The sequence below is a fragment of the Hydra vulgaris genome, chromosome 08 (assembly GCF_038396675.1).
Source record: "Hydra vulgaris chromosome 08, alternate assembly HydraT2T_AEP".
Lineage (NCBI taxonomy): Eukaryota > Metazoa > Cnidaria > Hydrozoa > Anthoathecata > Hydridae > Hydra > Hydra vulgaris.
The window spans coordinates 34,046,617-34,069,874 of NC_088927.1; the positions used below are offsets into that span (position 1 = coordinate 34,046,617).

The 23,258-nt window shown below is 27.5% G+C and overlaps 1 protein-coding gene across 2 annotated transcripts in view; it reads right to left on the reverse strand.

The window, feature by feature from the left end:
* Positions 1–2,558: 2,558 nt before the first annotated feature.
* Positions 2,559–23,258, reverse strand: part of LOC100210457 (serine/threonine-protein kinase SMG1) — a 125,666-nt gene continuing 104,966 nt past the window's right edge. For both annotated transcript variants that reach the window (XM_065803500.1, XM_065803499.1), the window contains exons 59-71: positions 23,107–23,202; positions 18,647–18,823; positions 18,209–18,333; positions 14,437–14,515; positions 14,234–14,362; positions 11,675–11,773; positions 11,446–11,545; positions 11,227–11,335; positions 9,996–10,054; positions 6,451–6,594; positions 6,308–6,370; positions 4,618–4,724; positions 2,559–3,124 (exon numbers count right to left, since the gene is read on the reverse strand). In XM_065803500.1, coding sequence (XP_065659572.1) covers positions 3,047–3,124; positions 4,618–4,724; positions 6,308–6,370; positions 6,451–6,594; positions 9,996–10,054; positions 11,227–11,335; positions 11,446–11,545; positions 11,675–11,773; positions 14,234–14,362; positions 14,437–14,515; positions 18,209–18,333; positions 18,647–18,823; positions 23,107–23,202 — 1,365 coding nt within the window. In that variant the 3' untranslated portion in view covers positions 2,559–3,046. The remainder of the gene's footprint in view (positions 3,125–4,617; positions 4,725–6,307; positions 6,371–6,450; positions 6,595–9,995; positions 10,055–11,226; positions 11,336–11,445; positions 11,546–11,674; positions 11,774–14,233; positions 14,363–14,436; positions 14,516–18,208; positions 18,334–18,646; positions 18,824–23,106; positions 23,203–23,258) is intronic.

The following is a 23,258-nucleotide window of genomic DNA, read 5'->3' on the forward strand; positions in this document are numbered from 1 at the left end:
ATATCAATAAGAGAGTTGAGTTCTTCCTCTTGCCTTTGTTCACTTAAATTTTCGAGAGTTGACATAGGTACTATTCAACGGTATTTGTGAAACTTTCGGTTTGTTAAAAATTAGATATAACCGCTGAGTTTCAACCAGCGTTTGCTACTTCAGTTTTAAGGGAAGCTTGTGTCTCAGCTTCTTAAAAAAAAAAAAAAAAAAAAAAAAAAAATGTTTAATTGCATATTTTTAAAAACCATTTTTCAAAATAAGTATCAATCTATATATGTACGATAAATATATACTTGTTGAATTCAAAATTTTTTAAGTTCTTTAATAACAAAAAGATCTAAGATTTTAATTTAAGCATTTGCATTCTGTAGGTAACGTGTACTTTGACCTGTGGGTAACATCGCCATGTGTTAGAATCAATGTTTTTACCGGTAACCCGTTGACTATTTTTTAAATTATTTAAACAGATGCTGAAGCCAGATGTTGAATGAACAAATATTTTAATCAGTATAATAGTAAGTATAACTAACAAAACAATACGGCGGGGAAATTAAAGAAAAATTAAACTAATTTCTAGTTTTTTGTTGCAGAAAAACGTTAGTTATTAGTAAAACCATACTATGTGTTTTTGTGAAGTTGTTTCTAAATACTAAGCATTTAAGATTTTTTGTAACATTTTTTTTTAAACGCATGTTTCAGAAATTACAGCAAACGCTAAAAAGTTTGCCACAAAGAAATTCAGAAAAAAATTACAACGTTCCAAAATTTCATTAGTTTTGACAGTTGCACGCTAACAATAAAATCAATTATCTATCAATAATATTACATGACTAAGGAATGAGGCGTCTCAGTGGGCACAGGACCTAAATAAGACGTCTTTTGAACGTTCAAAAGACGTCCAAAACGTTCAAAAGATGTTTAAAAGACGTCTTTTTTACGTCCTGTGCCCACTGGGGGGAACTTCCTGTTAAATGCTCTCCCGCGGCTCTCTATGATAAGACTGTAAGGACTTCTGGGAGCACCTAAATAACTACAAAAAAAAAAAAAAAAAAAAAAAAAAATTCTCTATCAGTTTATGGCAGCAATATCATTGGTAAACACGTAAAAATATTTGACATATCGTCTATTGACAAGTAAAACTCATTAAGTGATACTGCAGCTAATTTGAGATAATCAAATTTTAGTTTTACCTGCCGTATGAACTTGCAAAACAGCAATTAATGATATCTCAAGATAAAATACTACTATTTCGGATTAATTTTCGCACTTTGTGACTTTTTCTTGCAATATGCTGTTAATATTTCGGCATCATAGTGTATAAAAGTCAGTTTCCCATAAAACTGTACTTAATGAGTTTTACTTGTCAACCGACGATATAAAATTTTTGTCACAGCAAGAGATAAAATATATTTTCTAAAGATGTGTCAATGTTACGCGACTTTACCTTATATAGGTCTACTGTTAATTTTTAAAACCAAAGTGTAGGTTGGTGCTAATATATATTAAAAATGGTTTCTCTATTTTATTTGTCAATATTCCAATGATAATTTTACCCCTCAATATGTAACTTTAACATTTAGAGCATAAAACATACTACTGTTAATATTATAAACACAAAACTTATCACTTAAAAGTAAAAAATACGGAAACAACAATTTCTTGAACAAACACTTTCTCAAAAAACTCAAATCAGTTTCTAAGAAAAAAAAACTTTTAAATCTTTAGCTCAAGAGCACTATAAAGCATTTGAAGTAACCAATTGCGTTGAAGTAATCAATCGTATTTTTTACTTTATATATTTAGAATTATTAATTTTTAACTAACAATATATAGATAGGTGAGATGGAAAACATATTTTATTATTATATTTCTCATTTTTCAGGATTATAAAATAGGTTCCTTTTAACTTTAAAACCGATATTCAAAAGAACAGTTTGCATTTTTTGAAGAATTTTAAAAATTCAAGGACTTTCCTAAAAAATGAAAACATTCCAGGACTATCACTACTCAAATTTCAGGACTGTGAAAACCGTAAACTAATTGCCCTAGAATAAATAACGATTTAGTAAGTTAAAAAAAAAAAATTCTGAAGAGAGGCTTCTCGATGTTTCAATATTTCCGCACAAAAAAAATAATTTTTTTTTTAAAAGAGCAAGAACAAAAGAAACATTACCAAGGTGGTGATAATAAACTATTTAAAAATCTCCACCTCCATCTTAATTCAACTCTTACTTCCGTCTTAAATATCTCTCACCTCTGTCTTAATTCGATTCTCACTGAAAAAAAAAAAATACATATATATATTCAGTGAGAATATTATATCGATATATACGGCTATATCAATATAACAAAACGGAAATAAACCATAAGAAGTTCGAGTTTTTATTTTTACATTTGAAAATACACTGCTTCAACTTTTTGTAACGTAATTCAGGAGTAGAAATATGGAGGGAAAGTCAAAAGTATGTTTCATGATTTTTTGGAACTATTATAAAATCACAAAAGTAAGCCCAGTAGCAGCGGTCTCAATTCTAAATTATTTGCGCTCGTATTTTATAAACAACACATTACTTTGTAAATCTATCTATATAGTATGTCTATACATTTATAGTCAAATATTTATTGTTATTTATAAAAAACAACACCATTCTTATTATTTATTTAAATTACAATCAAGAATTTCATAATGAAAAAATTAATGATAATTTTAGAAATATTCTTGTTGAAGAAATATTTTACTAAACTTCATCAATTATTCATCTTTCGTGAAAACAACTTTCCCAAAGCCAGAGTTACATTGTATAATATAAAGTTTGAAACTCTTTTTCTTGTCTATTAACTGTCCTCATTAACTAGTCAACGCTATTTTATATTCAACATGTTTCCATCGGGCGGGCTTCAGTTTTAAAAATTGTAAGCATCAAACATACTTGAAATATATAGCGTTAGAGAAATGTGTGTTGAAGCGAAGCTGCATAGCAACGCTAGCACACGAAGCATAGCACCGAAGGTTTGCTAGGCTTGACTAAACATCGCTAACGGGTCAGTCATATCATTATACCCAGGGAGTCCAACCTTCGTATAACTGACACAGGTTATCCAAATCGATTGCTTCATCGATCACGTGACTAACCTAAAATGTAAAAACTATCGTTTTTATAACTTTTATATAACTTTTTAAACTTTTTCGCACCTTTTTTATAAATAGAAATAAAAATAAAGACATTTACACAATTTTACCCCAAAGGCGGCTGAAGGTATTATGAAAAGTGTGATTCGCAAAGAAAGCAAGGAAGACGGTTAAAGAATAAAAAGTCAAGTAACAAAATAATTGAAAAATTATAGAAATTGCAAAAACAAAAAGATGGAAAAGAATTGCAAATAGAAGATTACAGAAATACTTGTAAAAGTTTTTAGTCTCAATAAACACAACTTTGTGTCTAATGCAACTATGAGACAAATTGTCCAAGAAGAAAAATTACATTGTCTAAAGAAGAAAAAGGGTCATAAGAAGACCCAGCAGAGATAAAAAAAATTTAATTTCGTACAAGACTATAATACTTAACACATAATTTTAGGTTTACAAACAATAAAAAAACCATCAAGTAAATTGAAACTAATTTAATAAGGAATTGAATGTTGAACTTTTCTATTATAGGTACTAAGCGCTTTGGTCTAAGTTTTATTCAAATTTTATCATAAAGAATTTAAAACACTTTTGTGACAAAAAACAGATAATTCACTTTTTAAATTTAAAGATGTTCGATTTGAATGTCTCCCTAAATGTGGTTCATCTGTCATTTCATCACAAGTTCAATCGAAAATGGTTAGGAGATTTTACTCAAAGCACCTGATGTTCAAAAGTTTTAATCATATAAAGCATACAACCTTCTCAAAACAAGATATATTTTACATGCACATGGTACATCGTTATACTTTTTGAACTTAATCTTTTATAATAACATTTTAAATCTTTAGTTAAATTTTCATTTGGTTTAAAAAGTTCAAATTTATTATTTCGTATTGGACAACAAAAATTTTTTTCTTCTACTCTTTTTCAAAAATAATATTTTAGTTTTGAATTTGTTACAACTATTATAGATTTGCATAACAAAAATAGTAAGAAAATCTACAGAGCAAAATAAATCTATAGTGAATACCTTTTGTTTTAATAACCAATCAATTGTGTGAGATTGCTACACATGTTTTAGAAAGTGCTATGTCATTTAAAAATGACATGGTTTTTAGATATAAAACAAAGTAAATATAAAACTGATAGCGTTTGTCTTGATAATATAAAATTTGTATGTATGTAATTTCTTACAGAACAAAGTTAACTTATTTGAACTGTCATTTCTGTCTGTGTATAAACTTATTAGCATGACAATTAAAATCCTTAACTCTTTTTTTTTTTTTTTTTTTTTTTTTTTTATTCACCTCCTCAAGGCCGAGAAGGCCACTACAGACGAGGAGGTTACTTAATAGTGGTTATAACCCTCTCTCAACTCTATAACTCCGAAACACGAACTTTGACGAACAAGGCCGCTGCGCGGAGAAACAAGTTAAACAAGTTAAACTCTTGTGGCCCTCTAGTAATGTAAATATGTAAATGAAAAAAAAAATTACTTGTTCAGATACAGATAAACGATGTGCATTGTCAATATCACGACCTTCTAACTTTGCTTTCACACGCTTCCAAACATTAAGCGCGTAAGTGTTCTTTTCTTGCAGAGCTGAAAGAATAAAAATAACATGCAAAATAATAATAATATTAATAATAATAATAATAAATATATATATATATATATATTTAAAAATACACACACACATTTGTTAACTAGAAATAAAATATTTTAGATTAATTTTTTAGATTTTAAATTAGAACATTAACTAAAAAGTCACCTAAGTTTACTCAGTTTCGTTCTAATCAATAAGAGCAAATGTAGAAATAAGCTGCCAATACCAAGCATTTATTGCTAGTACTGTATATGTCGCTAACTAATATAAGTTAGTACTGTACATGCCGGTGTGTAGTAATATCAAGTATTATTGGATCACAACATAAAAAATTCATTTCTGAAATTATGTCAAACTAGCTCAGCCATACTCATAAATACTTAAGGAGATTAAACACCTATACACAGGATTTATCCACAAACCATGAATAAATACTTAAGGAGATTAAACACCTATACACAGGATTTATCCACAAACCATGAATAAATACTTAAGGAGATTAAACACCTATACACAGGATTTATCCACAAACCATGAATAAATACTTAAGGAGATTAAACACTTATACACAGGATTTATCCACAAACCATGAATAAATGAACTTATTTATGAATCATAAACAAAAGTGTGAAATTGCTGTAGTTTCATAGGTTACAAACAAACAAAAAACAGCAGTAGAATTAACTAAGAATTACACTAAACCAAAACTCAAACACACTTAAAAAGTGTATATGCAGAAAACACACTATGAAGAATGAGATCAAACAAAGATATTTAAATTTAAAAGTTGAATACAAGCACAAAGGTGTACATATGTTATACATAAGTATATAACATAAAAATATGTTTATATTGGGGTTTAACAGGATAGTTGTTGCTAACTAGGCAAAGACATTCTACCCCAAAGAGATGGATTAATAATTTTGCTGTATGAGGTGCAAGAAATCTTTGTTGCTTGAACTAAACTGAGCAATTAAAACCTACAGAGAAACATGAAGTACTTATAGAAACAATTTGTCAGATGTTCAGATCAAAGATTAAAACTAAGGGTGAAAACATATTCACAAATCAGTCAACAACAACATAAAACAACAATAACATAGTAAGTAACTTTCTCCTTAAGGTTGTAATTGTGTCACCATAATGTATCAAAAAAGTTAACATTAATTAATTTTTTCTCTCATTAAAGCCACAATAAAAATCATGTTTTGTTTCAGCAACTAGCATCTACCTCATACCCTACAAAACATTCCTCAGCTGTATATAACCTACAACACATCCTACAGCTGTATATAACGTACAACACATTCTACAACTGTATATAAATCTTGCTACTTTAACAAATCTAAAAAAATTTGTGGAAACAATACTTAAAAAATTTGTGGAAACAATACATAAAAATAAAATTAACAATAGTAAAGAAATGTGATATCGTATACACCTAGCACTAACAACAAATTAACAAAATTCTGAAAAATAATACACATATTTATATATAATATAATAAAAAATGAAGATAAAATAACAAATATGATAAAATATTTCAAGTTTGTATACCCATAACATATCAGTTTATTACCTTTTCCAGTCTTAGGATCTCGAGCCAGAGCAACATTACCTTGAAGTTTCCTTGGTGTTGTAGCTTTAAAAATAATAAATGTTTTTTTTTTAAAGTATTTTTTAACAAAGTATGTAAATTAAACCATAATAGCAAAGTATTACCAATTACACCATTTTTAATTCCAATGTTTGTGTTAGAAATAGCTAGCGGCAATGTTGGTTTATTTCCTTCAAGATTGCTAATGCCCTGCGCAGGATAACCTTTTCCTCCATTGTCTAACTGTGAATCAGTTAACACAGATAAATCTAAAAAAGTAACTTTTGTTGCATGTAAAAGGTTCATACGTTATATTTAGGATTACAAACTTATTTTAACAACTTAGAGATATCTAGTCATCTTAGAGTTTGATAAACACTTTGTTTAAAAAATACAATAAAATGTTATTAGAATATTTTTTTTGGACAAAAATCACCCCCCTTCCCCACAAAACAAACAAAAAACAAGAGAATTTTATATATGCATTATATCCCGCATATATTAGAAAACCTAAAGATCCTATCCTAGTACAGTGTATCACTGTTTATTGCTTGGAATAAAAGTCAATTTAGTTGAGTAAAAAATCTAGAACCCTTATGTCTTTTCATTCAATTTAACTTTTCAGTTTTTAATTTTTGTTTGTTTATTTAATAACAGTAGTATGTACTAATATATTACTTAGTTTTCTGTTTACTCTCTTAACGTTTTATCTAATTCATAAGATGTTATAATTATTTACACCTAATGAAACTTTAGATTATGTATTTCATTAGTTTTTTTTTCTTCTTTTGTTTACTCCATGGGTGTGATTTTCATAAATACTTTCATACAAGGTCGCTTCAAGCTGGCTCAGCGCCCTAGTTGGAGCACTGAGGCAAAATTAAGTTGTGAAGCTCCAAAATCTAAATGTCATTGATCTATACAATGACATTGCAAATATGATTGTAATGACTTTTTGATATATAGCAAGTTTTTAAGGCAATCTCTAAATCATTGGGGTCTGGATATGGATTGCGCTTTTGTCAGAGCAGCTTTTGTCGGAGCAGCTTTCCTCTCATTGTTTTGCTCCATTATTATTTAAATGATATAATACTTTAAAAATTAAAAAGCAAATATAAAAAATTTTATTATTTTTCAAAATTAACTTTTAATCCACATAGTCGATTTCAAAAATGTATTAGTTGATTTTAGTCAACTTTTGAAAATGTATTAGTTGATTTTAGTCAACTTTTGAAAATGTATTAGTTGATTTTAGTCAACTTTAGAAAATGTATTAGTTGATTTAGTCAACAATCGAATTACTTAATAGTCGCAACAACACTACTTATAAGCCTTTGATGGCAACCTTAATGTTGGTACCAATAAAAATACTCAGAATTGATCTGCCAAACAGGTTAATATCAGAAATATCTGGCTACTAAAAATTACTTTAATTTTTTTATGTGATATTTATATTGCTTATGCAGCACAATAATCAGGTTGAAATGGAACTTGTGATTCTATAAACAGATTGAAGATTGTAGAGTTGTTAAATGAGGATACAAATAGATATTTAGAGTTGTTAAATGAGGATACAAATAGATATTTAGAGTTGTTAAATGAGGATACAAATAGATATTTAGAGTTGTTAAATGAGGATACAAATAGATATTTAGAGTTGTTAAATGAGGATACAAATAGATATTTAGAGTTGTTAAATGAGGATACAAATAGATATTTAGAGTTGTTAAATGAGGATACAAATAGATATTTAGAGTTGTTAAATGAGGATACAAATAGATATTTAGAGTTGTTAAATGAGGATACAAATAGATATTTAGAGTTGTTAAATGAGGATACAAATAGATATTTAGAGTTGTTAAATGAGGATACAAATAGATATTTAGAGTTGTTAAATGAGGATACAAATAGATATTTAGAGTTGTTAAATGAGGATACAAATAGATATTTAGAGTTGTTAAATGAGGATACAAATAGATATTTAGAGTTGTTAAATGAGGATACAAATAGATATTTAGAGTTGTTAAATGAGGATACAAATAGATATTTAGAGTTGTTAAATGAGGATACAAATAGATATTTAGAGTTGTTAAATGAGGATACAAATAGATATTTAGAGTTGTTAAATGAGGATACAAATAGATATTTAGAGGAGTAGCAAAACTCATTCAAAAAAAAACTCATTTAACTGTAGTGGTCTTCATGGCGTTGCGGAGGTAAACATAAAAAAACATAAAAAAAGTGTCTATAAAATAAGACTAATTATAAATATTTTAGCGCTAAAATCAGAAGAAGTAGGGGTAAAAAATATTTTGTGTCATTATCCCCCCCCCCCCCAATCCTCAGAAATGCATTGCAACCACCAATGACATTTTGAATTTTGATCCTTATAATGACTGTATCACACAGAAAAGATCTGCCATTCAAATTGCATGTCTTTAGACTAAACTCCCAACACGTATTGTGTTTATGTTAAAGAAAGTGTTTACAGTTTTCATAGTTTATTTCAAGAGCGCTTAATTTGTAATAGCTTCAGTATATGATGTATTGTAGACTTTTGAAAAGAAATCTAAAAATTCTTAGTTTTTTTAAAATTGTTTTTTATTTTATTAGCTGAATTTATTCTTTGCATCTTAATATCTTTGCATTTAATAATTTCAAAAGCAGCAAATTTGGAAAAAAAGGAAAAAGTGGGTGGGTGGCTAAGGGCTACCAGTCGATCGCTTATATTTAATGTAAAGTGATGAAGTACTTATATAACTAAATGATTATTACATGATGATGTTTAACATTATGTGACGATATACAACATACAAGTAAATCTTTAAAAAAACAAAACTGGTTTTTTTTATTTAGCCTTATAAAAGTATATTTACTTTATTAACTTTTTAAATATTTATTTTCACATATTAACGAAATTTAATTATCCATGCAAGAACATATTTTTATTGAATTTCTTTTATAAAACTTGTATTATTTTATCTACTTGAAGTTTTCAAAAAGTTTTTATAAAACTTGTATTATTTTATCTACTTGAAGTTTTCAAAAAGTTTTTAACAATAGTTTAATTAAAAATAATCTAATGATTGCTAAAAACAAGTTAATACAATTTAAAAAGCAGATTCTATTTTTATCAATGTTTTTTGGGATTTTTTGTGAAAATTTTTTTTTCAAGCTTTAATTAAAACAACAAGTTTTTATTGATATACATTTACTAGTTTTAATAATAAACGTATATCAATTTAATATATCATTTAATGTTTCTTTATAATGAACACAATATGTTTTTTTTTTTCAAGTTTTAATATGAACACATGTATTGGGAGTTGGTTTATTTAACAATTATTACAAAAACAATGTTAAAATAAACCAGATTCATTTATTGTTTTAAACATTTTTTGATTTTAAGTAATTTTTTGTACAGTAAAAGGCATTTTGATGTAAAAAACTTCTTCTGGTTTCTTTTAACATTTTTTTTGTAATAAAAAAGTCACAGAATCTACAAAAATATAACAAATAATGGGGATTTCATCACAAAAAAAAGAAGGGGGGTCGCTGTCTCATCACAAACAAGTATTATATTATTATAAACTTAAATTTAAAGTCTTGTACAAGTGCTACTACAAAAAAAAAAATAATAAAAAAATAAAAAAATAACAATAATTCTAACTTTGCTCTGATTCTGACTTTAAGTTACTCATTCCAAACAATAACAACTGATCATGTAGCCTAAAACATCAATAAACAAATATATATATATATATATATATATATATATATATATATATATATATATATATATATATATATATATAAATATACTTTTATATTAATATATAAACTATCTTCAAATATTTATATATATATATATTTTTTAAACATCTTTGCTTCCAACAAGGCTGTAAGCAGCCACTAATTAAAGTTGGAAGTTACTGAAAGAGAAAAGATGAAGATTGTAGAGCAAGATAATGATTGACGGACGACTTAAAAGATTGCAAATTATACGAATCAGGAAAGCAAGATGAAGGAAGCGAATTCCAAAGAACTGATGTTCGAGGAAAAAAACTAGACGAATAAGCATTTTTGGAGCACTTAGGAACAGTCACAGAAAAAGGATGAGACCTAATTGAATGACGAATAACACGAGAATGAATTTTAGTAGATGACACAAGAGAGCTAGCTCTTTAGAGCAGTGCCCATTATAGTATTTGTAGAAAAGAGAAAGAGAAGCAACATTACGACGATGTGATAATGGTTGGAGGTTGGCTGCAAGAGCAGGTCCAACTATGTTTACAAGCGTTTTTGCACCTTGTCTAAAAGAGAAAGGGCATCATTAGAAGATCCGCCCCAGATATGGCAACAGTATTCCATACAAGGCCTGATTTGAGATTTATAGAGATAGAGAATAGAATCCGAAGTAAGAAAGTGACGAGCTTGATAAAGAGATGCAAACTTAGCAGATGCTAATTTTGCAACTGATTTGATATATGGTTTCCAAGAAAGATTGGAAGTAAGAGTTAATCCTAGAAGATGAAGAGTAGGTGACTCATTGAGTACATCACCATTCATAAATATAGAAAGATCTAAATTATTGCGATAATGATTGGCTAAAAAAAATTGAGTTTTATCTGAATTAAAGTTCACCAGCCACTGTGAGCCCCATGCTGTAGCAGAAGTGAGATCCTTTTCAAGCTCAAATGCCCCCTCCAAGCAATCAGAGGGTGTTGGTTTCTTATCACAACAAGAATAAATGGTAGTATCATCAGCAAACAATGCCACCTTAGATGTGAGAATATCTGAAAGATCATTAATGTAAATTAAAAAGAGTATAGGGCCAAGGATAGAACTATGAGAAAGAAATGAAAAGAAATATAAAGATAAACAAAAAATTGTTAACTTACATTTTCACGCTGGTAATAAGCTCCTCAATCATTTGTACAGTTACACGTGAATCGTCTTCATATTGTTGTACAAGTTCACCAGATACATCAATACGATTGGTGCTACTTACTAGAAGCAGAGATAAAATGTTCTTATTAATTTAATGTAAGCAAAAATGCGATTCAACCTTTCTATTTAAATCAAAATGAAAATCAATATAAAAAAAAAAATCATCATACAGTTAAGTATTTTCTTGAGAACAATGGAAGAGTCATCTGAAAACTTATTATGTGCCTGAATAAATTTTCGCACATTTAAACATTCTTCTGCTTCTTCATCCTTTAAAAAAAGTATTTTGCTCAAAACTTTCATTTTAAATTTAAACTAACTTATATGTTAATTTACATTATATCTTATATAGTTTAATTTAATTTATTAAATAATGAAATTTATTATATAGATATTTACCTTTGCCAACGTTTTCAACATTGCTTTCACCTCTCCCACAAGTGCATGATGAGATGTAAAGCTTGCTTTTACAACTGACAACTCCATTTTTAAGTTTTCCTGATAAAAAATTTTTATTCAAAAAATTGAAAAACGAAAATTCTTTTTGGAAATTTTGTTCAAAACTTAATTTTTTTAGTGATAATTAAATTTCTTTTTAACTTGAAGATTGAAGCTCAGTTTGGTTTAAAGTGTAAAGAATGTAGTACAGTGAATCAAAAAAAGTAAATATAAGTTAAAAAACCAAAAGTGAGTTAAAAAAACCGAAAATTCAAAATATCTTTTATGCATATATAGATTTTATGCATATATTTGAGGCATACTACAAGCTTGTATGTATTTTTGAGTCTCTTATGACCACTAAGTACAGCAAAAAAATTTGAGTTTCTTAAACCAAAACATGTAAAATTTTAGTCTGAAAAAATTTACTTTAAATTAGACTGCAGACAGTCCTAGACTATTTAAATTTAAAAGTAACTGAGAAATAAAGAAATTAGTTAAAGACCAAGAAAACAGTTGAAAAAAGACTTAAAAATCTGGATATTTTAAGTTAGGAAAAAAAAAAAGATAGGGGAGAATTCTAAAGCACTGACATGAAAAAATAACTGTATAAAAGTAAAGAGAAATAGTTGCAATAAAAAATGCAAGTTTGCTGAAAGACAAGTTGTGCTAGATTGCATTTTGGTAGTTAGAACATGAGATGATATCTTATTTGAGCAGCAAACCTGATAGTATTTGAAGAATGGAGTAACAAATGCAACTGTATAACAATGTGTTAAGATGCAAACTTGGTTCCTAGAACTGGAAAACTATTTAGTGGACACAGAAAAAACTATTAAACATTAAATTAAGATTTCTCTAAAACAATTTAAGTGTTTTATCTTGAACTTTTTTCAAATTAAAGGTTATTATTATCTTTAATTTATATAAAATATTTACATTTATATAAAATATTTACAAATTAAAATTAAAAAATTTGGGTTTAAAAACAAAATTATTTCATTATTAGTCTTGGTTATTACTTCATTAAATTTAAACGGAAATAAGTTTTTCTATTTTCAGATCTGTTTTTTAAAATACAAATTTAAAAATATCATTTCTGATCAAGAGGTATTGGTACTGGCTCATAAGATTTTTTCTAGATATCTAGCCTGCATGGTTCAATATAGCTTTGAAAATTTCTTTATTCAAAGCCTTTTGTGACAAAGCCTCAGAACAAAAACTAATAGGCAATTCTAATACTTCTACACACCATGTTCCAAGAGCTTACAAACAGTTGGGGAAATCACTTAATAAAAAGATTAACTTTTTAACAAGTGTAGTTTCATGGTAGTACTGAATGAGTTCAACTCATTCGGAAGACTAAGATCAGTAAATTTTAGAATTCAAATTTAATTTCATGAAGTAAATGATAAATATCTGCATTCTGTATTATGGATGAATTCCTGATAATTTGATTCAGTCCAAGAAAAATATCGCACTGAATACTTAAGCTAACAAAGCTTTTTTTTTTCACTAAAAAAACTAATTGAAATTCTCAACAATTTCTAGCATTTTTCATGACTTTTCTACAAAATCATTTTTGGTAGGATCTATAGAGGCTTTTTTTATTGAGCTATAGTCAATACTTCAACATTCAACAACACACAGCTTGTGCAGTGTATGCACAGCTTTCTTGTGCAACAAATACACAAAACAAAGACCAGAGCCTGTTCATTTATAGTCATCAATAGCTTTATCTAATGTATATTTAAATATTTTTCAATAAAACTCGTTTTTGTAGCAGTTTTTGCAACTTAATGCAACACCAACAGAAGAATTTACACAAAAATACAATTATATTAATGCATTGCACTAAACAATAAACAATTTTGATGTGCTGTATGTTTGAATTAAGAGATGATTGGTTTTGTTTAATTTTAAAGTGTTTTAAAGTTTTATTGAATTAAATGTTTCAATTTTGGTTTTAAAGTTTTTATGATAAAGTTTATGATAAATACTTAGGGACATAGAGACACAAGAAATTAAGAATAGTGTTTAGAAACAAACACAGATATACAAAGAGTTATGTAATTTGAACAGTATTTAGAAACAAACACAGAGATACAAAGAGCTCTGTAATTTGAATAGTGTTTAGAAACAAACACAGAGATACAAAGAGTTCTGTAATTTGAATAGTGTTTAAAAACAAACACAGAGATACAAAGAGTTATGTAATTTAAATAGTGTTTAGATAAAATAAATTTTTAAATAATTTTTTTCTTTTAGGTAATTTTTAAATTAAAGCAAGCTATTCCAATTTTCTTTTTTATGCAAAATATGAGAAAAGTTTATAAAGGAACATGTAGGGATTTAGCTTCACGCATATACAATATCTTTAAAAAGTGGTTTTAGTTTTTAAATAGTTTTAGTATTTTAAATTCTACATTTTATGCTACTATTTAATAACTAAACTTCTATATGCTTTTTCTATTAATAAAAATTTAAAAACACAATAACAAAAATCAATTAAATATTTACCCTTTCAACTTGAATAGCATTTCTTATTATTGGATCTTTTGCTCGCTTACTTTTCATTTGCGTTTCAATTTTTTCAAGCCTCGCTTTCATCCAATCAATAGTAATAGGCTCATGAGGTGGCATTGAAATCTGTAACAACAAAGCTTATAATGTTATCAATATTTGAAAAAACAAAAACAAAAAAAAACAAAAAAATTATAGACCTTAAGACTATTCATGAATTGTTCAACATCACCCAATTCATCCATACAGGTTTCAAAAGCTTCACAGGATTCTTTAAACCTAAAATTATATGGTAAAATATGGATGACTATTAAAGCTTGTTGCCTATATTTATTTCAAAATGCACAAGTTGATCCAGTAATGTGGTAGAGAAAAAGCGCTTGCTTTGAAGGAAGAAGTCCAGAGTTCTGGTAGTACAACACTTAACTTGTTTTTCTGCGCAGCAATCTTGTTTTTCAAGGTTTGTGTTTCAGAAATTATTTGTGTTGTATAAATGAGAAAGGTTTGTAACCATAATTAACAATATGATATATATTTATACTAATATATGGTTTAGCAACTTAGCATTTTTTAACTTTTAACAAATTTTATTGAATAATCTCCATTAAATGATATACACAGTTATTATCAGCAAATGTCATATACCAGGTTTACCAATACAAAGTGAGTTTTTGTTGTGAAAATGAAATTCTTCTTTTTAAATAAGGAAGCAAAAAAACTTTATTCAAAGTATTGACCATTGCTTTCTACACATTTTGATCACCCTTCTGGCAATTTGTAAATTCCAGACCTATAGAAATGTTTATCTTTTGAAGCAAACCAATCAGACACCCATTTTTGACATTTTTGTAGGAATCGAAGTGCTGCTCACCCAATGGGTGTCCCGTTGATGGAAAAAAAATGTTAGTCAGAAGAGGTCAAGTCTGATAAATATGACAGGTGGGGTAGCAACTCCCACCCAAATGCTTTGATTGTATCCTGAACTGGTTTTGATTTGTGTGCAAGCATATATTAAAGAGAAAAAGCATTGTCATGTAACAATATTATTTTGTAGCGTCTCCTGGCCCATTCTGGTCGCTTTTTGTTCAATGCAAGTAAGTAAGTGACCGGAGTTGAAATTTTACCGAGGCAAGTTTGATGAAAAATAGTCGAGCCAGGTTTGTGACCAGGGTCAACAAACCTAATTTTTCTAACCTCTGTCTAAGATTATGGCTCTTTTTTTGTCTTGTTAGAGTCATACTACACATCCATATGATCATTATCTTCTCTTTTGGCAAATACATATAAATACTTAAGTTTATATAAATATGCAAAGATATTGTATGTAGTAAGCGACCGGGGCTAGGTTTGACAACACATAGCCGCGACTGGGGCCAGGTTTATGACTAGGGCTGCATAAATATTGATAGATCCTATAAAAATGTTATTTTTAATTAAAATTTATGATATGAGTTATAATTAAAAACAATACTTTTATAGGATCTATTAATATTAGTGCAGCCCCGGTCATAAATCCTATAAAATATTGTTTTTAAATAAAATTCATGTCGTAAATTTTAATTAAAAATAACACTTTTATAGGTTCTATCAATATTTATGCAGCCCTGGTTATGAACCTGGCCCCGGTCGCGGCTATGTGCTATCGAACCTAGCCCCGGCCATAGCCTCGGTCGCTTACTAATTGTATGCCAGCATCTAAATAAACAGAAAACATATATGATTATATCCACATATATTTATATTATGTATGCATAAATGCGCCTATTTCCTAACCACCTGGATCCAAGCAGGTATAGAAGCTTTTATTTCTACTTATCAAGTCAAGTCTCATTCTGCTCGATATTTTTCACCTACTTGTGCAGTTGCTATATTAAACTGTAATCATTTTTACCATCATTTTTACACGAGTATCTCTCCTGGGAATAAATTCTTTTTCTTTTCGTATTGCAAGAAAATATTTTTATTAACAATTAGTTATATTAGTAACAAGTTGCTGTCTGATGGTAAGTCCTATTGCTCTCAGTTTACTAAACCTTATATCTTATCTCAGATTATCTCAGTTATGTTCTAGAGAGTTTTGAAAAATCTTTAACAGTATCACTAACTGAAGTAAGTCTAACATCCCATTTCTAATTCATTGGTATGATCTTATTAGTTATCTCCAGAATGGAGATAACTAATAAGATCAGACCAATGAATTAGAAAGAATAAAAAAAGGCAGAGCTATTTGTAAAGAACTTTTCCTCTATCTTGACTCTTGAATCTAACAACCATACTCCTGCTAACATTTCAGTTAAACAGGTTAACCTATTGTTAAACAAGTTAACCCATTAACATTGTTAAACATGTTAACCCATAATATTGTTAAACAGTTTAACCCATAACATTGTTAAACAGGTTAAACCATTCAAATCACTCCAGCTTCCATTGCTTAAGTCATATCTCAATTAAATTCTTCTATTACTTGTGGTGTAGACAGCATTACCATCATAGCCTTAAAAGAACTCTATTTATTTCTTGCTAACCTATTAAAGTGTTAAATAGGTGGTTACAATATTTAAAAACTCTAGAAAACACTCTCTAACTATTCTATGATTATATTTCTTTCTATTCTAAATAAACGTTTTAAGATTATTGAAACATTTCTTTCTAACCTCAGTATTAAAATCAATCACAAAGGCCAACACTATTCTTTAATTATAGTAACTATAGGAATACGGCAAAGTTCTATCTTTGCTCCTGTTTTATTTCTTATTTACAATAACAATTTTACAGTCAATCTTACATCTAAAGCAGCTCTATTTGCTGATGACTCAATTTTATACTCATGCCTTAACAAAAAATCTGTTTGATAGCTTAAAACAAGCAGCCATTTTTAATCTGATTTCTCTTTCTGTAACAGCTTGAGGCTTGCAGTTGCTTGTGGATTTTAACTCCAACAAAAACTCAGTTATTTACTGCAAATAACTATTGCAATATTGACATTCCTATAATGACAAATAACAACTCTCTCACTCTCAAACAAGGTCCAAAAGAAAACATTTACAAGCTCATGATACACTACACTTTTCTGATCTTACTAAACACAGAGCATTGCCTTCTTGCCAAATTGATCTGAGATTGTTTAGGATTCTTAAATAAATCCATTTTTCATCACTAGTAACAATTCAATGCAAAACTGATTTTCTTTTGTGTCTTTGAAGCAAAATTTTACAAATGTTTATTTGGTTTTCGATCGGTCTCTCATTTAATTCATGTGGCATCCATTTTCCACACTTTTAGATCTTTACCATAGCTTTTAAACAGCTAGAAATGTTTTGTTGTGTGGCTTCATCCAATATTGCTTCCAATCTTTAAACTTTATTAGTGATCTTCCACATTCTTTATATCTCACATCAAAATCATTTTCTCTGAACCATTGAAACTACCTTTTGCATATTGCTTCTGATAGAGCATGATCACCATATGCTTCAACACTTGATGTACAATGTTGAAATTTGAAAGTTTCATGCCAATCGGCAATCATTCAGCCATATATTTGAACCTCATTTTTCCAAATTCTGAGGGCAAACTCAAAAATCGAGGACCGTTTTTTTTATATGACAAATATTGCTTTTTTTTGTGCAAAAATGTCTGTATATGGCAATGTTTCTGTAAATATACTTACAGCATATACATACATATATATGTATGTATATGTATTTACATACATATATATGTATGTATACATATGTATACATATATATGTATGTATATGCTGTAATATATATATATATATATATATATATATATATATATATATATATGCATGTATGCATGTATGCATGTATGTATGTATGTATGTATGTATGTATGTATGTATGTATGTATGTGTATGTATATATATATATATATATATATATATATATATATATATTATATATATATATATATATATATAGAATTACCAGATTTGCAATGTAATAAACATACTTTACAACAGATGATACAACAGCTTGATCAAACAGGTCCGACTCATGAAAATTTGCCTTGTATGTTTCCATAGCAATAATCGAGGAAGCAAGATTAATAACATCTTGAAACAGTTTGTTTTCAGACTAAATATAATTTTTACAAATATACAGAATAAAAAATATAAAGTTCAACTCTTTCACTCCAAGTAAAAAACAATTAAGTAACTGCAGGTGAAATGATGGATTTAAAAGCTATAAAAATAAAAAATCAGAAATTCACAAATGAGACCTTGTCTTTCTTTTATCAGAAAAATAACCAAGAGAGTTTTTTTTCTTTAAATTCTTATTTTTTTAAAGCTTTAGTTAAGTGATCAAATGCCATTTTTAGCATGACCCACAGAGTGGGTCACAGAGGGTTAAAGCAAATTAAAAATTGAAACAAAAGCAAAAAACTTACAAGTAAAAAATTCTTTCTTTTAGTTACAGCATCATCAAAATTCTTCAAAACACTGTGAAGAGCTGGATTTGCACCTGATGCCCACTTAAGACGCTGTTCTATGCTAGATTGAAGTTGATTATACTTTTCCATTAAACCTGGAATACATTGCTCTACTTGATTGATTGATGCCATACGCTAAAGCAAATACAACCAAAATTAAAAACTATTGAGATATTTCATGCTAATGATGTTTTATTTTACTTATTTGAAATACTTATTGTTATTTCAAAATTTTCTCTTTTTTTGATGCCTTACATTTTCGAATAACTATAACTTCAAAATTTAGAAGGAAATGCAACAAAATTAAACATAAATTTAAAATGGTTATAACAACTAATTAGTAGCCATAGAGACCAAAACTATGTTTTAACTCAGTTTCCCACTGGTCCTAATTTCTACAAATGAAAATGCTATATCAGGCCTTGTGATAAAGTGTTACATGTGACTCATTTCACACAGGCAATTTTACATAGGCGTATAATATATTCATATATTTATACTACATAATAGCCTCTGCAATATCTAAACTTTTAAAGATTCATTAATTTTAATTTTAGGAGAAAAGTAGTTTCTTTTTAAAGACAGGTTTAAAGTAGATATATATAGTTAAAGGGGTCACAAAATGCTGAGACAAGTGTTTACTTTAAAGAGAATGATTTAAAAAAATGTTTGGGCAAAATTTTTTTAAGTAAAACAAAATATTAAATGTATACCAACAAAAACAAACTTTGTTGTTTTACTCGAAGCTCACTATCTCCACAGTAGCAATTCTCTCGGAGTCTTTAAAATATACGCATTTTTATATATAATATAAAATTATTTTGTATTTGTTAACCTTATAAAAATTTAATTAACAGCATTTAGGGATTGTTCATAAAGTACGTACATTTGGGTGGGGGAGAGGGGGTCTACAAAGAGTGTATATGAGATGGAGGACAGGGGTCAACTATAAAAGTACGGAGACGTTAATGTAAAAAAAATATCATAAAATATTGGGTAGGTAGGTTGAGAGCGTAGATAGTTTTAGGAGATGGAGAGTACTCAAATAAAACTAAAACAAAATATGGAATAAGGAGGATGGTGGGGTTGGGTTACATATATTTTCTAAACACTTATTTAATCAAGCGAGATATACTTAAAAAAATTTATTCTATAAAACATGTATTGCTCATTTTATTTTATTTTGAAAGTTAAATAATTACTGTCAAAGATTGCAAAAAACGTGTAGTATTATCGAGTCAATTTTGAAATCAAAATCATTTAATGAAAAACCTTTCATTGTCAATTTTGCTTGTTTTTTGATAAGAGAAATGTAAAATACTTGCCAAATACGAAATATAAATTAGGAAATATTAAATATTTTTTTTAAAGCACGCATTAACACAATAACAATTTTAATTGTCATGTGTCTTGAACTATTGCCATAAAGCATTATTTATTGCTTTAATTAATAAAAAGCTGTCTGTTTCATGCTCTGTTATGCATTGATGATCTCTAAAAAAATTTTTTTTTACTTTACATAGCCATTATGTACAAAAAAGGTTACTATTATTATTACGGCGCACATCAGTTTATAATTTAAAGAATGTTACTCAATTTGTAATACCTGAGGCTTTATTTCCTTTATTTCAATGCAACAAAGGCATTCTTTTTCAAGTGGCATAGTTTTACAATATCCGTATTTACATCATTGTTCAGTGCCAACACTTAAACGACTTAACTTTGACGTTTTAGTAGTATCAAAATTCAAATTTTCATAGCTGATACGATTTTCAACTATTTTGTTTCTTTTATCCATACAGGTTTTTTTTGTCTTTTTTTTAGGAGGTTCGAATCGCTATGGAGTTGCTAACATTTTAATCGTTTAGTTATCAAAATCCAAATGCAAAATACAAAATTACCTTAACATTTATATGCAAATCATCAAAATTTATCAATTTCCACTAAATTGACATAGCTAATATTTTCTAACTATTAATTAAAGAATTTGGTTATTTTCTCTAATAAATGATGTCGTTTACAAAAATAACTTATTCATTAAAAAGTTTTTAAATGTTATTTCGATAGGAGAACAAAAATGTCTCAACTTGTCTCGGCACTTTGGGATCCCTTTAATGACCTTTGTATTTAATGGATTTAGTAATATCCAATAATTGCAAATAAATTTTTGTCAGTTTATAAAATGTTTTAAATGAAAGACCTATTTGAACTAATGAATTAATTAATGCACTTTTTTTTGTGTCTGATATGTGCTGATTTTTGTTTTGTTTTACACATTAAAACACAAAGAATAAACAGATTGTCAGATTAAAATAAACAGATTGTCAGATTAAAATAAACAGATTGTCAGATTAAGGTGCGTTTGAATAATAATGATAAAAAATAAACAAATTTCATTAATGAATTAATGAAATTTGAATCTATGACTAGGAATAAATAGTAATTCTGTAACTTTGAAAACCAGAATCCTTTTTAGGACTTCACACTTCCGAACATTTTGTAAAATATTTAAAATGAGTCCATTTGGAAAAGTTACCTATCAATTTGATTGGTTCTTTTAAAAACGAGCAAAAATTTTAAATAATTTCTTGTTTCTAGAGGACATGAAATGTATTCTCTCATATAATAGAGGATACAATTCAAAATATCATTACCTATTGTGGAAAACTTTTCTTCAGTTACAGATGGCAACTACACAAGTGTCACAAAAAAACTAAAAACAAGATGTATGCAATGCTAACCATTTAAAAAGCTTGTTCTTTAAATAGCATTCAATACCCTTCTTAAAGTACATTTAATGCACAAAAATACAAAAAAAGACAGCTTATCAATAGTTCAAAAAACCAAGTGTAATTGCAAGTATTTATCAATAAATGGTGCCAGATTCTTTGTAATCAAACTGAAAATTATGTATCCTCAAAAGATAAAGCTAATATCTGTGCATGCTGTCATAAAATATTTCCTCTTTTAAAACATACCAAATGATTTTATACCTAAATTTTTCTTTTAGGGAACATGAAATATATTCTCTACATTAATTTGAATTCAAATTAAAATAAAAATTAAAAAAAAACTTTTTCGGAAATGTTTTAAAATCTCAATTAATCTTGTTTTTAATTAAAATTGACAAAAAAATTAAACTTTTGACAAGAAGACAGAGAAGACTGTCCAAACCAAAAGTCCCCAAAGCTTACATTAAAATTACTATATGGACCAATAAAAGAACAAAGGGTTATTTAAGTGTCACTTCAATATTTAACATTTAATAATTAAAAATTATTTAAGTGTCACTATATAATTCAATTTTTAATAATTAAAAATTATTATATATTTTTTTTAGATTTCACTCTGGAAATCATATTTCTTGTTTTATTGAACACAACTATAATGATTTCATCAACACTGAATTTGGAGGTAATTGTACACCTACTTGTATTTCACCCTAAACCCCTAATGTATCATTTTTTTTGAAAATCAATTTTGAATATAATTTTGAAAAAATCAAAATTAAAATTTTAATTGATTTAAAAAAAAACTTTGACCCACATTAAAGATTGAATATTGTAGCACATTTTTATTATTTTTCACTTCCAATTTCTAATTCAAAAAAATAGAGTATCTTTTTATCTGTGAATATATTTATACCAGCCTTGTTGGTGTTGGGTTTGAATCCCAGTGAAGTGTTTGGATGTTTTAAAACATCTACATTATATTAGACAATTATCATTAAGTATTAAAAATAATGAATTTATCCTGGTGAGTGACCATACCAGTTAAGTATTAAAAATAATGAATTTATCCTGGTGAGTGACCATACTAGTTTATCATTTATCAAAACCAATATGTTTGTAGAAATCAGTATTTTTGTAAAGATGATAAAACTGACAATAAAAGATTGTTCTTAAAAATTCTTAAAAATCATTCTTAAAAAAAAAACAAGTTTTATAACTTAAATAATAAATGTAAAATTAAATAATAAATATCAATAAAATTAAATACAATACAAAATTTAATAGTAAATTTCAATAAAACAGATTTTTGTCTTTATACAACTATTTTCCACAAATATATTTGAATTTGAACATTATACAGAAGTATAAAATGTGACGTCGCTGGAGATTGGCAGTACTGCTGTATTTTATTGCATTGTATTTGAGTGTGAGCATTAAAGGGTTAATGACAAACGTCATTTAATATAGGATTTCTTATGCTATTTGTACTACCTAGTGTCAACTATATATAAGAATAACTTTACAACTTACAAGTGTTAACTATACAAACAATAATGACAACTGGTCTGGTCTTTTTTTTATACAGCTGTCTCATTTTAAATTATATTTAATCATATTTTAAATTCATTAAACTCAACTATAATTATAAGTATACTAACTTTTACACATTAAACAAAAAAATCATACCTTTTTGATGTCATTTATGATTGACACTTTGGTTGGATTGGCTAATGGTTGATTTCGCTTTCTACCATTTACAAATAAAATTTCTTCATTTAGCCACTAAATGATTCATTAAAACATGTCATTAAAAAACCAATTAAATCATGTAAATCATT